Source organism: Thunnus maccoyii, chromosome 9 (assembly GCF_910596095.1).
Source record: "Thunnus maccoyii chromosome 9, fThuMac1.1, whole genome shotgun sequence".
In the NCBI taxonomy this organism is placed as follows: Eukaryota; Metazoa; Chordata; class Actinopteri; order Scombriformes; family Scombridae; genus Thunnus; species Thunnus maccoyii.
The window spans coordinates 23,415,272-23,430,660 of record NC_056541.1 but is presented as its reverse complement, the minus strand read 5'-3'; the positions used below and the strand labels follow the sequence as shown (position 1 = coordinate 23,430,660).

At 38.2% G+C, this 15,389-nt stretch overlaps 1 protein-coding gene across 1 annotated transcript; it reads left to right on the top strand.

The window, feature by feature from the left end:
- Window positions 1-13,352: 13,352 nt before the first annotated feature.
- nkx2.7 (NK2 transcription factor related 7) lies at window positions 13,353-14,960 on the top strand. Its single transcript, XM_042422231.1, has 2 exons — window positions 13,353-13,593; window positions 14,414-14,960. Exons 1-2 carry the CDS (start codon window positions 13,353-13,355, stop codon window positions 14,947-14,949), a joined length of 777 nt encoding a protein of 258 aa, XP_042278165.1. The 3' UTR covers window positions 14,950-14,960.
- Window positions 14,961-15,389: the final 429 nt, after the last annotated feature.

Sequence of the window (15,389 nt, the reverse complement as noted above, 5' to 3'; positions counted from 1 at the left end):
ACTTGTTTCAATGTTCATTTGGGCATCTAAATATTGTTTTAAGACAGACTTGAAAAAATGTGAACCTATCGTTTATTTATTTGGCTTAAGCATTTTTGCTGACTGCGCTACTAACTAGGATCAGTCAGAGTGAGAAAGCTACCAGTGTGTGTAAAGACCACTGTTAGTAAGTTAGTTCACACACTCTTGATGTAACTTCAGTGATTCCAGTTACTTTGCTTTTGGTTGTGTTGAGTTCAGTTGAAATGATACTCAGGCCTGAGGCTGCCTCAGTAAGTACTGTAGGTAGCTCATGTTAATTTATCTACATTAGTGATTAAATATGCACGATTGTAACAAAAAGTCCAAGTAGATTTCATCCATTAAGCAGTTCTCTTTACAGTAATAACATATGAAATCCGAACATTTTTGACAATAACAGAACTTTTAAGACTGCATGTTTCATGGCCTTCAAATATGAGGACAATCACTCTGAACCAGTAGAGCCACAGTCACCGAGATGGGTCCTAATGCTGGTGTTTGTTTTACCTGTACCTGGCAGATAGGTGGTAGTTTGGAGCCATTAGCTTCAGTAAGATAATCAATGGCTCAAGTTAGCTTGCAAATGTTTGTGCAATATAGAGATTCACTTGGAACCAGGATTGGGTTCAGTTCACTTTAATTCCATTTTATTTAAAAGTACCTTGCAGTTTTTTCACCACAAAAATGGTTTTATAACAAAATGAAAAGGTGTTATCAGCTAAAATTATTGCCTGATTTCCATTTCCACCTAGTTTGAATTAAGAAAACGTAAAAGGAATTGAACCCAATTCTGTTTTTAAAAAGTGAATTGATATATTGTCCTGGATTGATAAGAAATACAGACCAGAAAAAAAGAGATGTTTTATTTTTCAGTGTCGATTTAAAAGCTATGTTAAGAATTCCAAACTATGCAATAATCTCACACACAAAGGATTCACAGCAACACAGAAATTGACCTTTATTTCATTCAGTGCCAGCTGATGCTGTGTGAATAAAGCAGCAGCATGTATGCTCTCACACTGCACTCACAGTGTGACGGCATTGCTCCTCTGCATTACTTTCTGTTTCTGTGGTTTTTGTAAACCGGTGTTTCTTTTGTTCTGTGAATATGACCATTTATTTTTGTGTGATTTGATGCGAAGGGACAGCAGTTGTGAAGGAATCACTTGGAATGTTAAGAGCTATAGTCACACTGTCGTATATCCTAGATTACTATTTTATGTTAAATATGCACTTTGCATCTTAACCACTATAAAGGGCATTGAAACATTCAGCACATGTGCAATTGAGACATGTTTTATTTACCCAGTGAATGGAAATCAGTTTGAATATTTAGCATCCTGAAGGGTCAGGACCGCTTCATGTACTATTGATACATATATCTGTATCTTTGTTGTCCATGGGTAAATCCAAAACCCAACAGCCGCTGCTAAACTGTTACTTCCCTGTATGATGCTGTCCAGATGCCCCTCTACTGTGGCCGCTCTGATCTGTCAACACACAGTGAGCTCAGCATCAGTCCACTTTTGCATCTAAACATTTAAATGTCTATCCATGTCTTCATATATTTATTTTCTATGAACATTCCTTGTGTCAAATATGTTTGGCAAGGGCAAATTGACTGTTTCCTCACCAAGTCAAATGTAATGGTAATTTCAGAGAATGTACCTGTATACTGAATGTCTGTTTCGACGCGGACACGCCCACGTTATGTGAAGGCTATTAGGAAAAAAACAAGAGTGAGAGTATGTAGGCTTTCAATTTCTTTCTGTTTCAGATTTCAATTCAAGTATAGGGTGCTTAAGGTGGTACTGGAGTATTGTTAAATTGACCCATGGTGAGTTTTGTGAAACTGTTTTCTCCTGTCAATACTAGAGACTAAAGACTCCCTCACTTCTGGCACTTCATGGTACTCTTTTCCTCTCAAGACTTGAACTAGATTGATACATGTTGTTGTGCTTACACAAAATCAAAAAGGCTTCAGTGACTAGTATAGTTTATTTTGTATTCATATATAAATGACAGTTATTTTACTATCAGATCCAAAAGTTATTTGAGGATTTAAGGAGATTACTGAAGTTCCTGATACAGATGCTATGTAACGCATGATTGACCCTTGTGAATCACTTGCACTTTAAAATATACCCATATACATATATACCCATACTGTGTATATGTTTGGGTTTTTTCCTCTGTACTGAAAAGTCATGAAAGATACAAATGCATCAATTGTGTGTCTTTTGCTGATCAGAAATAAAATATTTATCATATCTGGCATATGGTATGAAATATTTTTCTCTGCCCTTGTTTCACTCATTTGGAATCATCATCATTCACAGATATGCATCAACATCTACCGATTTAAAAAGTCCTTTTAATGCCTTTGCATTCTTCTCCATCAGTTGCCCTAAAACATTCCTCTGACTTAATGATTTTGGTTTATCTATCAGTGAATCAAAAAAACGTGATGTTCAATGGATGGAAGCTGATGAAAACTGAGTTTCTCTTTCTGGTTAGATATGCTTACAGTTACAATTTGCAGCAATGGTAGTCTAAATACAACCTCTCCTAAAAGATGCTTGGGAACATGCTCATAGTCTTCCTAAAAGCCACAAAAGATAGAATAATAGATAGAATGAGCAAACTGCCATTGCAGTTGTTTGTGAACGTGTCAAATGAGCTGTTGTGTGACCAAGATGGAGAGTTTGTTTTCTAAAACACATCTGCAGAATTTTCTGGTTTGCTGATTCCCTTCATCACCACCCCTTCCACCAGACCACAAAATCTACAATAAATGTGTCACCCATGACACCACAATAATATCGGGGGCTATTAGCATTTCTAATTTCCTTAGCAGCATGAAAAATGGAAACAGGCTCAGTCTTCGGGTTGCCATCATCCCAAACACTTGGCAGCAGCTTCACTAAGAGCTGCATCAATGTCAGTTTCAGCTTCAACTCTTTAACCTTTTAGAAAAAAAAGAAAGTAGAAATTATATTTAAAAATGTCACTAAGCAGATAATCCAGGCACAATCCACCTACCAATTTGGATTTTCCAAGTGTGTCATCTGTCTTCAATTGAGACCAGAAACAGTGATCTTCAACCTTTGACCTGAGATATTCAAGTACCAGCTATAATTCAAGTTCAAGCCAAGTCACATAGAATGAATCATTATGTAAATGTCGAAATCGTACAGTGTATTTGGTGTCTAGGCTCTGACCTCATCACTTCCCACATGGAAATACTGAGCACAGCACTGAAGGGTGGCTGCTGGGGTGACGGTGGGGTTTATGAAATGCTGTATGAATAACACCAGTGGCAGCCAGTGACAGCGTAGCTTTCAGGTGAGCGGTGTGGCACACTGCCTGAACAAGCTTGCAGGCTTTGCTCCATTTCTGTTCACATTACAGTATGTTTCAAAGAATCAGTTTCCAAAGCTAAGGTCCAAAACATCCATTCCAGCTCCAATTCAGCCCCACATCTAACAGAAAATGCATCAGAGCAATTCACCTTGTTCAGTAGGTGGTGATCCAACGTAGCAGCACTCATACCTTCTCTCCCATTTGGTGTCTTTATCCTTAAAGAGGGAGAACGTGCCTGATTTGGTGACATTAGAGTAGCTTCTTTATAGCCCCTGTAAGGCTGTGATTTTACTTTAGAGTGATCGAGTTCAAATTCAAATCTATACTCCATATTTACCTACAAATTGTTTTTGTACATCACTTTCTCTCAGCTCTCTTTGATACTCTGCATCAATAAGTTCTGCACAGTGTATTGTATGTCCTGAAACTAACAGAGTATCCAACACTCTCCAGTGAATGATAAAGTAGACAGTTTATTAAACACAATAGACATCGCACATGACATCGCCATGGTTTACCACATCCTCTGAGTGCTTTGTGCGTGTGACAAATCCAGCAGGAACCTACAGAGGAAGATCAAGGACACAGCGAGCACCTCCTGATGAAAATGAACTTTCTTAAACTTGAGCACAAACGAGCTGAAACTGCAAAGTGCCTGTTTGGTTGGAGTGCCTGAGGAAAAGAGGGGGCAGAACGCAAGAGGCTCCATGGACGCTAATCTCAGTCAGAGGGAGATATAATTTCATGCCTATTTAGAGAAGAGTCCTGAAGGGCTTTCTCATCAGCCGCTCTCCAGTCTCATGGATAGGTGATGCAGCAGCTCTGCACACAGATTCTATCATCCTCCCTCTTTAAAGAGACATTCACTCTCGACTCATCAATGGGCTTTAAGACAAGCATGATGGACAGAACAAGACAGTGCTGAATGTTTCCATATTGTCAGTTTAGGAATCTGCCTCTTGCTGAGTCTCACATAGCTGCAGTTATGTAGTGGGCAACTTTTAAAAGCAATTCGGATGGAATTGCTGCTTTCAACACACAGAAACGTCTTGTTGCCAGGAAACATTTGAACAGATTTTTGACCCTGCCTATTCACTTTGTTGCCTGTTGCTTGGACTGCTGCCTAGTGTATCGCCGCCCTGACAATCACAACCAGAGTAATAATGAATAATGACAAAATTAGAATATCATTATGCAGATGCGATTCATACCATCTGTTTGTGTGTTTTTAATTCCATCTTGCTGCTTTTTAAAGCTGCTAATGAAACAGTGCTCCATTTGAGCCATCAGATAAAACGTTATGGTGCCTTCTGTTTCGAAATGATGCAGAATAAACCCTCTGTGCATCTGCTTGCAATGCTCACACTGTCACCCAAATATTAGCAATGAATGCATGCGTTTCTTACAAGCATATGTCTAAAAGAGTTTTTCACAGCGGGGTGGGTGGAAGGGCACAGTGGCGAGGGGCGACGCGTGCCCTCCTTGGACAAACAGAATGACCCTGTGGTACAATGATCTTAAATGAATACAGAGCTTCTGCCTAAAAGCTGCAGGCAGGCAACAAACCCACCATTATTTGTCATTGTTTTAACCTCTTGATCAAATTGTGAGGGAGGAAAGCAATGTCTCCACAGTGCATGCATAGTGTCAGCAATTTGATGGGACAAATGAACAATGCACTGTGGTTAGTGCGGTACGGCAATTGCCTCTCCCCTCTCCCAGTGTGTTTTATATTCATTATGTCCTTCTCTTTCCCATGAAACTTATGGCATATTCATCAGCAGTGTGACAAATTAGATGTGCAGTGAAATGGAGTATGACTGAGAGCAGTGGAAGATTAGATCCACTCCAATCTTACCAGCAATCACTATCCCTTCATTTCTGTGGGGAAATACCCAAGGACGGGAAAGAAAATTAGATCAAATTTTACTGAAGAAAGCACTGGAGTGGCAGGGGAAAGAGATGAAACAGAGCATTTTCCATTTCTGCCAACGCATCCCCAGATTTGTCTTAGAATCAGATGCAATGCATTTTATGGTTCTGGTTATCCTGAATACATTAAACAAAACATTTACTCTGGCTGCACAGTTGGATAGAAAATATTAGTAGATTGATAAATATTAAGTGATAGGTTCAATTCATTTTATATATTATCTTTTTTTCAATTTGCACAACACTATTGTTTTTGTGCATCTAACATGTACCTTAGCTTAGACAACTGAGCATCATATCCAATCACTTCAGCAGTGAAGCTGAAATGCTCTTGAATGTTCTCAAATGTTGCTTTCTATTGCAGCACCTGACTATTTTAACAGCTCTCCAACTGCTTGAACACTGTAAATAAGCAGGTTTCACTATGATGAAGCCTTGTTCCACACAGTGCTGTTTTCATTTCAGCAGAGATATGGAGGTGATGGTTTCCCTCATAAGGACAGTTGCACTCAGACATAGTAGCCTTTCTTGAGAGACATGGAAGAACAGTAGCAGATGACTACACAGGACTGGGCCATGGATGAAAAACTCACATGTTGAATCTTTGAGATTTTCAAGATCAGGTCAAGTCTCAAGGTAAATTGACATGATAAGATTTTTTAAAAATGTGTCACTTTTGTTTTGTGTCAGTCTTGAAAAAAGGCTCCCAGGGTCATACAGACAGAGATGTGTTGCAAATTTGCAGTTGCATCAGGATGTCCTGATTGAACTGAACAGAAAATGTAAATTCAGTAAAACTTGACGGACAATGATTAACAAGAAACAAATGATATTCTTTCTCTTATTGATCATCAAGTGTGGATAAATTCATCCTTTTACTTCATTAGAGACTTTGGAATTAACACAGTGTGGTGGAGACACCTAGTGGCTGAAAACAGGTTACACCAGTCCTCACTAAACACTGGCCTACTGCATTGTACGTGTCCACTATTCACAAGTGGACCAGTGAATAAAACCTAAACCGATTCTGTAAAAAATTTTTTGTCAACATTCAACTGTCAACTGATAACAATCAAAGTGATTTATGAAGGATCTTTGATGATGATGTAAACAACTGTTTTTCATGGGGCTGCATCTTCCTCACATGATGCTCTATGAAACATCTAAGGTAACTAACATTGCAGTTAAGTAACATCAGTTAAATAAACTTTTTTAGTTAATTGTGGTTCATGCAGTGTTTAAAGAACAGTTTGGATTTGTTTAAGTCTGTCCCTGTTTTATACTCACTGCTAATGTAGCACAAAGTTAGATTTTATTTTCACTGTCACAGTTTGCCAGTTTCTTTCTTCTTCTTGTTTTTACAGCCCACACTTGTTTATGTCTCATGTGTTCACGACAGAAATGCATATTTAGAGTTTTTTTAAACAACCACTCAAATTTGCTGTAATGGACATCAATACAGTATACATACAGAAAGTACGAAGGTACAAAGCACTTTCAAAATAGATAGCAGATATGTTCAGTTGTTAAAATGTAATGGTTGTGTCATTTCAGACTAATTACATGTCTAACTGCAAACCTCACAGTATCACTAGCAGGAAGTGAACCTGAATAAGTAAGGCAGTAATGGTTTAGGTCACATGTCGCTGTAATCTGAAACACAGGTATAATTTGCCTTTAATTTTGATGACATGTGACTGCAACAAAGGATGTGTTACCACAAGTAAACATGACTCTGAGTGAACTAGATTAAAAGATTAGAATAGTTTTGACAGCTAATGCAGGTGACTAAAGCCTGCGGTGTTTGAAATATTATCAGGGTTATCAAAGCCAAAGTACAACTACTTATTTTGTTCAAACATTGACCTTAATTCCTATTTGAGCTGTGATATGGATCATTTTGTAAGATGTTATGTCTGTGTGTGTGTGTGTGTGTGTGTGTGTGTGTGTGTGTGTGTGTGTGTGTGTGTGTGTGTGTGTGTGTGTGTGTGTGTGTGTGTGTTCTAATATGTGCCTATAAAGGTCAAGACCCTGTTAATGTGCTGCTCCAGGCAGGTTGAAAGGCAGACCGTGGTGTCTGATGAGATTAGGATGATAGCAAATTTAAAGACTAGATGAGTATTTTAAATAAGGACTAACCAAAAAACATTAAATTTGCTTGTTAATTTAAATAAACATAATATCCTATTGTTGTATAACTAGTATTATTAGTTGGTGTTTACTAGTGTTTGTTTTTGTTGTTGTTGTTTTTGCTGTATGCAAAGTGTCCTTGGGTAAAGTGAGAGGTGCTTAAAATTGAATTTGAATTTTATTAATATCTTAATATTAAGTATAATTAACAACTGTTCTGAAAGTACAAAGGTCATATGATGGCTTCTCTGAGTAAGACATTCAAAGAGATGCATAATTTATTTGGTCAGATGCATCAGACTAGTTTTGACAGTTGAAGACTTTCATATGGTTTCTATGTAAGAGCAATATGGGATGCAGAATGTAATCCTTTTAATATAAGCAATCCCACTCAAATTCAGTAATACCAATGTTTTACTTATGAGAAAAGTTCACACACACGTCTTATCAGAGGAGGTCAAATGTAAATGTTAGTATCCTCTTGCTTGTGTCATAATAGCTAAGCTGTAGGTTATTCTGTATTTCTGCTTTTCCAAAAGCAGCTGAACAGCTTGTCCTTTATTTTAGTTTTCCTGTTTTTGCTTTTTGATTTCCCAGGAGGTCAGAGGTCAGCAACAGAACAGCATCCCCTCTAGCCGGTCATTTATGCTGTCCTGATCATGGATACTTCAACATGGATACTTGCTAGCATGGGTTTAAGGTTAAAACCTAACTGAGATTTTTCTCCCATATCCCATGACTACTGAATGACTCTACACTCTAAGTAAAGTCTTGCTCGCTCCTGAATGGAAATGTCAATGTCAGACAACATTTTGATGAGCATGTTTAGTGGTGTATTGGTCACAGGAAGGCAAGGTTCAGTTTCACTTGATTCTATCTCCTCTTTCAGCCGCTATCAGCCTCCTATTTATCTGTATGATGAATTAGGGGTATTTTGTGGTAAAACTGTACTTAGCCAGCTTCTTATGTTACACTGAGGGGACAAATGGTGGAATCAATAGTAGTGAACGAACAGGAGTCCCAGAAACTCAGAGAGAGGATTGCTCCGAGCCTTCAGAGAATACTGCTGCGGTGATTAAGTAATTTACCCATCAAACTGGACACCCTGAAATCCCCAAGGTGTCAAACAATTCACAGTTGACTTCTCAGTTTTGTCCTTCTGCTTTTGAAGTTCAGGTTTCTTGGTTTGTCAGTAAAAGGTGAGCTTGTTTCAAAGAATATCATTGTTCAGGATTCAACCACCTCAATAAGTTTTAAAATTATTTTAAAACCATTATTCAAGTTCATCTTACCAACAGAACAGGCCCAGGGAAAGCAGCTCTTCAGTGGATACAGATGTTGAATATAAAAGAAAAGAATATTAATGAAAGCATGTGGTGTGGGGGCATTTTTACCTTTATTGGACAGTCAACAGTGAAGTGGCAGACAGGAAACAAGAGAGATGTGGTTATGTGGCATGCTACCAGACTACCAGAGCACTCCTGAAAGTGCTCCCATATTAAACCAACCACTAATTGAACAAAGTCAAGCCAGCTGATTACTCAGTGCATGAGTCACTTTTTTTTCTATTTCAGTACAGTCCCAAACTCAAGATGTCTTTTCTAAAAGGCACCAGATTAATTATTTGATTACTTATTTGAATTAAAAACATGAATGTCAAGAATGACAGACCATACATGGGAAAAAAGAATATCCATTCAATATCTATATTGTTATCTTAATGGGTATTTCATTGTGTAAATTTTAAAAAACAGTTGAACTGTGACAATTAATGCCCATATTTACTAACCTGGGCCTATCAGCTTTGGGCCACTGGCACATTTGAGCACTGATAAAAAACAATTTTATGTAAATCACAAATTGACACTGCAGGTGGTCATAGGTGTTTGAAAGACATAAATAATTTCCCCCAAGCATCACTTTTGTCACATTTTCTTACCTCTATATTGCTGAAAATTACTTTATTGAATTGGTAACTATAATAGCTTACAAAACACAGGCTTAAGTAATGCATAACTAATGAAGTCACTACGAGTTTCATTAATAGGTTCACTGTATGGTGATGATTCTGTGACCATATTAATGAATTAAAATACTGCAGTCATGATTAAAGCATTATAAGTTAACACCAGCACTATTATCACCTTTGAAGTCCCATCTTGGAGAAGGACTCCTGGTATTAATCAGATACCACAAAAAAGTGGGGGCCTAGAGCTCATTTTTGGCCCAGACCCCTCTACGTAGGTTTGTCTGGCCCTGGTTGGAGTGATTATTGCAGGATGTCCTAGATTTAAAAGAAGAAAAGAAAAAAAAACATGTGATTTAATGCAAATATGACAGACATGAAGAGGATGAGGTGGATATAAAACTTCATGTCTATATGACCAACTACACCTCACCCCAGGAAATATAATACAACAAACAATGCACACAGACTCATTCACTGAGGGCCAGAGACATAACCGGCAGATAAAGTGAATTTTATTTGAGGAAACAAAAATAGAAACTGGAGGGAGCCGCTGAGACAGAAAAGCATTCAGGTTAATGTTACAGTTGAGATGCAAAAACAGAAGCTAACATTCTTATTCACTATTATTGCTATAACATACCACACCAATCAGCTTAACTGGAGCTGAACCACATGTACAGTATGATGATGTTCCTTTATAGAGGTTCAGAGGAATGTGACGTAAATGCTGTAGGTCCACGTCACCATATCGGTTGCTTAACTGCAGTGGAAAGAATTTAGAAATAACAAAATACAACACATGGTTTATTCATTTTATCTATTAGCACTTGATTATCATGAATGTAAATCATATTACAGAATACATTTTACTTACAATAATAACTCCTTACAATGTACTGCAGCATCGATCATCTGTAAATTACATTAGCTTACATGAAAATTGCTGTGAGAAGTTGGCCTTACAATACATCTATGATTATTTTTCTGTAATGTATAGCCTCAGGTGAGTGAATGATCCACGAATCTCACCTGACTATAATATCACTGACAAACTCAACATATGTCATGTTGCATTTCTGCAGCAGGTTTACGGTTTTCCCAATCGTTTAAATATGTTTTGGCTTCATGAGGCCATGTTACATATTCAAATGTATGAAACTGTGTAGAAATTGTTTCCTTTTTCTACCTTTTTTCAAATTTAGCGGGGTTTTGTCCTCAAATAGATTGCATGTTTGTAGTACATACAGTATATCATATAAATATTGTACTGACACAATCATTGTATCAGAATAAGATATAATTCATATTTGTCTATCCAATGAGCTTCAATTGAGCTAAACTCACAACCTGGGTTCCCAGAGTCATACTGTAAACTTAAAGTTGATACAGAAACATTGTTAGAGTTACACAAGAGAATACACAATGTTACTTATTTTGGCAAAACTCACAGTAATTGCAGTAATTGCAACACTACAGTAAGAAAATGTTTAGACTCTCGCTCTGGGGATGTAAGGATGAAATCAGTGAACTAATACAAAAAGGTGCTCTGACACATGATTGAAATGTTTTGCCAATTGAGTTTGAACAGGTGAGAATTGAGTGAGACCAATTGGTAATTAGGGTGTGGCATTTTGAAGGCCAGTGTTTTCCAGGTGCAATTTGTGCAGAGACCAAAACGTGATTTATAATTTCTATTTGAGTGAAAGCAATGGGATTGTGTTTAGAGTTTAGCAGTCTGGGGTCTTGTTGATACATGAGCTTCAAGTTTTCAGAATTGTGTGCATAGTTCTTTTTTGTGTGTGTATATATAATGGAGAAAAACTCAAAGTTAAATCTTAGAAACAGGGACCTCTAGTGGCATTTAGATGATTTCTACAGGACACAGCAACTGGGTTTAAAAATAAAACCACAGGAGCTGTTTAAACTGCAGCTTCTGAGGACATTGGAGTTGATAATTAAACTAAACTAGTTAAACTAATCTAATGACAGAACAACATGGTTCACTTACACAGGTGTTCTCACTTGTTGCCTGATGAGGCCTGATCTCAGGACTGCGTGGATGTGGATTCCTGACTCTCCGGTCATATTTCTGACCCCTCTGTTTTGTTTATTCTGTCAGCTTGGTAAAATCTTCACAAATATATAAATATTTCTGATTTCGATGACCTCAGTAACCTACCAGCATAGCCCCACATTTAACCTGACAACAGATCTAACTGGCAAAGTTAGATCTGCCTATTTTTTCAAGAACATCTAGTACAATTCAGTATGTCACAGCACTTACTGAGCGATTTGCCGAGCAGAGTGCCTCAAAGCTTATATGTCCCATTATACCTGATGTCCCAAATTACCTGACATCACCCTATATCGATTGTTCAGTGTTGGCACATGGAAACTCAACAGGATCCAGTGGTGCAATCAGTCAGTGGGTGATACATATAAGTAACCTGCAGAGCAATTCTGAGGCTGTGAGTTTAAGCCTGGATTATTATTATTATTAGTCTTTATTAAACAAGAACCATGCACAAAAAAACATTAATCTCAAAATGAGAGGAGATGATTTATGACAGATTTAGTTATTAGTTAATTTCCATCTGCAGCTCCTGGGCAGGTACACACAGAACAATGACACTGATGAAGGCCACAAACTCAAACACATTGATCTAACAATAAAGTTGTTCTATATACTACATGTGTTGCTGCAGCTTTGACCTATTGTGAGTTTTCTTCTGAGTTTTGGTGGTTGAGTGCAAATCATTCACTGAACAAAACACATACACACTAATAACTGTGACTTAACACTCATTAATTGATCCATTTTAACTAATCACATAAACTCATTGTGACTTCATCTTTTCTTACTAGTGAGAAACAAAACTTGATGACTGCATTATAGTTCTGCATTATTATGGTGTTACCATTGGATTTTGACATCTGTTATTACTCCAGCTGTCACAAATAAAGGATCAATCAACAATTTCAATCATTGCCTTAAAAAAAACTCGACTAGACTTAAGTGCCCCCCATAGTTCTTGCTGTGTCCTGCAGTGGGACAGCCCGTGTCTGTCCTTGTTCCTGTCTGTGTGGACGCGCGTCTCGGTCTCAGTCATGCATCCCAGGCTGGCGCCGCGGCCTCTCCACTTCCACAACATCAGGTGTAATGTTACTGTTTGTTGTGGCCTGAGAACACTAATAATGTGGCTGGAAAACAATGTTGATGGTAAGGCTGTTCAACATCACCTAAGATCACTCAACCCCCCGAGGACCTGCTTACTGATTAAGTGGCTTTGCTTGGCTCAGCAGAAGCTGGTTTGGGTACATTACTCCTTTTTAAACAGGCTAATTAATCTCTTGTAGAAACCTTCTTTAAAGTCTGAGAGTTTCGCTTGTTTCCAACGATGCAAATACGTTTGTTTCAAGAAGTCATTTGCCACTGTGACATTTTCTAGATAAAACGATTTAAAATTAATGAAGAAAGTGTTTTGAGCAGCATAATTTTAAGACGAAGTAAAGGCCAACGCTATTTGTTTTTGCAGTACTTACCACTCAAGGGATCAATAGCTGAAGAAAAAACTATTTTACCTCTTGTATAGAAATTAGTTCAAACGTGTATTGCACCAGTAGTTTATGTGTCCAATACTGCATTAATATGTCAATCACATTGCACCTCCTCATGCAAAGTGAAGGGTGGATGTGATGTGAGTTGTTCTGTGTAAAGTGAGAAGAAAAGGAGAGGTGTGTGCGCAGGCTGGGTGTTGGCCAGTGTTTTAGAGAGGGGTGACACATATCTCCTTCTTGCTCTTTAGCTGGACCCTTGAATGATTTTAATCTTCCCAGACCCTCACTCATCAGTGTGCTGAGGGAACCGTCCAGCAGCAGCTCCAGAGCAGTGCGTAAAAACGGATCAAAATAATTTACAGCCAATAAGAAAGTGGGGATGCATCCCAGCTCATCGAGCACGACGCCTTTTTCAGTCAAGGATATTTTGAAGCTGGAGCACCACCATGACTTTGGAAATGAATTCTTGATGACTGAGCAAGTTGTTTCGATGCATCATCCACACATGCACGGTGCGTCCCGGACCAGAGACTTGTACGATTGCCAGGCAGAGATCTCTGGGATGCAGGAGAAGCTCGATACTCACAACTCAGCAGCAGAAGAGGAGATAAATGATCACGGTGAGAAAATACAAACATCAAAATCATATCAGTCCCAGTTTATACACGCTGTGTATGGTTATATGGGTTTAGGCCGCCTGACAGATTGGGGCCTTTATCCCTGACAGCAGGGAAGAAACACGGCTCACCACGACCTGAAACATTTTCATTTACCTTTAAATGTCTTTATTTAAAAACCCAAACAAATACCATTAACAAGAATTTTTTAATTAATAAACCACTATCAATAGAAAAGTGATTGGTCACTGTGATCAGTTATTACAGACAATATGGGTATTATAGGTAATCAGGCGCACAAAATTTAAAGGAAAAAGAGTGAACAGTGTGCCTTTCTATGACGTTTTCACTGAGTTTACATCAATTACAAGATTAAAGGTTAACTGGTGTAAAATAACTAATTTGGTTGAAATACGGTGTCTTTTTTTTTAAAAAAAAAGGTCAAAATAATCAAATTACTAAACTCTCATGTCTTACCGAAAAATATTTTTCCTTCAGTGTCTTTATGGTCTGACCATTTTTAAACATTTAACATTACAGATGTTACTTAGTAAATGCTTGCATTTTTACAAATTATATCATCCCACTGCATCAGCAGTTTTTTATTTTTTTTTAACACTAAATTATTTTAAAACATATGGCTACAATTTGTGTGTGTGTGTGTTATTTTTTGTTTTGGTTTGGGTTTTTTTATGATTTTTATTTGATTTGAATTGATTTAATTCTATTTTATTTTTTTGCAGCCGTTGAACAAATTTTGAAATTTTGTATCCTACACTTCATCTCAATAAACTTAACCTAATTTTTAAAACTTTTTTCACAGAGATGAGCGGTCTTGACAGTTCTCTTGACTGTGACAAAAACTCAAAACGCGGTCCCAGGCTGCGCAGGAAGCCCCGGGTCCTCTTCTCCCAATCCCAGGTATCAGAGCTGGAGAGGCGCTTCAGGCAGCAGCGCTATCTGTCCGCCCCGGAGAGAGAACAGCTGGCGCACATCCTCAAACTCACCTCCACGCAGGTCAAAATCTGGTTTCAGAACAGGAGGTACAAATGCAAGCGCCAAAGACAGGACAAGTCTCTGGAGCTGGCGGGTTATCCACCTGCACCGAGGAGGGTGGCGGTGCCGGTGCTGGTCCGGGACGGAAAGCTGTGCGGCGCAGGTTCCCACTCAGCACCTTACAATGTGACTCTTGGACATTATAACCCCGTGTTTGGATATGGAAACAGCAGTGTGTATGGCTGCAGTTATCACAGTGCACAGATGTCTAATAACCAGCTGGTTGATGTAACAGGTAGCACTGAGGGGCCCCTCAGCCACGGACACTTCCAGGCTTCATTACAGGGTGTAAGAGGCTGGTGATAAAAGGAATAAAACAGGGCTCCATATAGAAGATAGAAGATAATCAAATATTTCAATGTGTAATTCGTATTGTATATTTTGTGTTGGAAATATTCTTGTGTTTTGTAAGTCAGAGGCACAATAAATTTTGGCTGATTGGTTACAGACGCTGTCTTGGAGGGTGCAATCATTTTCTTTTTATCTTTTCGATTATATCTCGTTAAATAGTAACACATTAAGAAGTAAACATATACAATGTCTACAAATCTGCAAAAAGGTCATGATATAAAGTCTGTTTTTACAAGTTAAATATGCAGCCTGGTGTTTTCAATCAGCGTACAAATAACTTTGCACTTTTAAATTGCGTGCGGTGCAGATGCCAAAGTCCAATTATGCGTGCAGGTGATACACCAATCCTTCCCAGAGAAGTGACGTCATATATTGCGACTTTCTTTCATTTC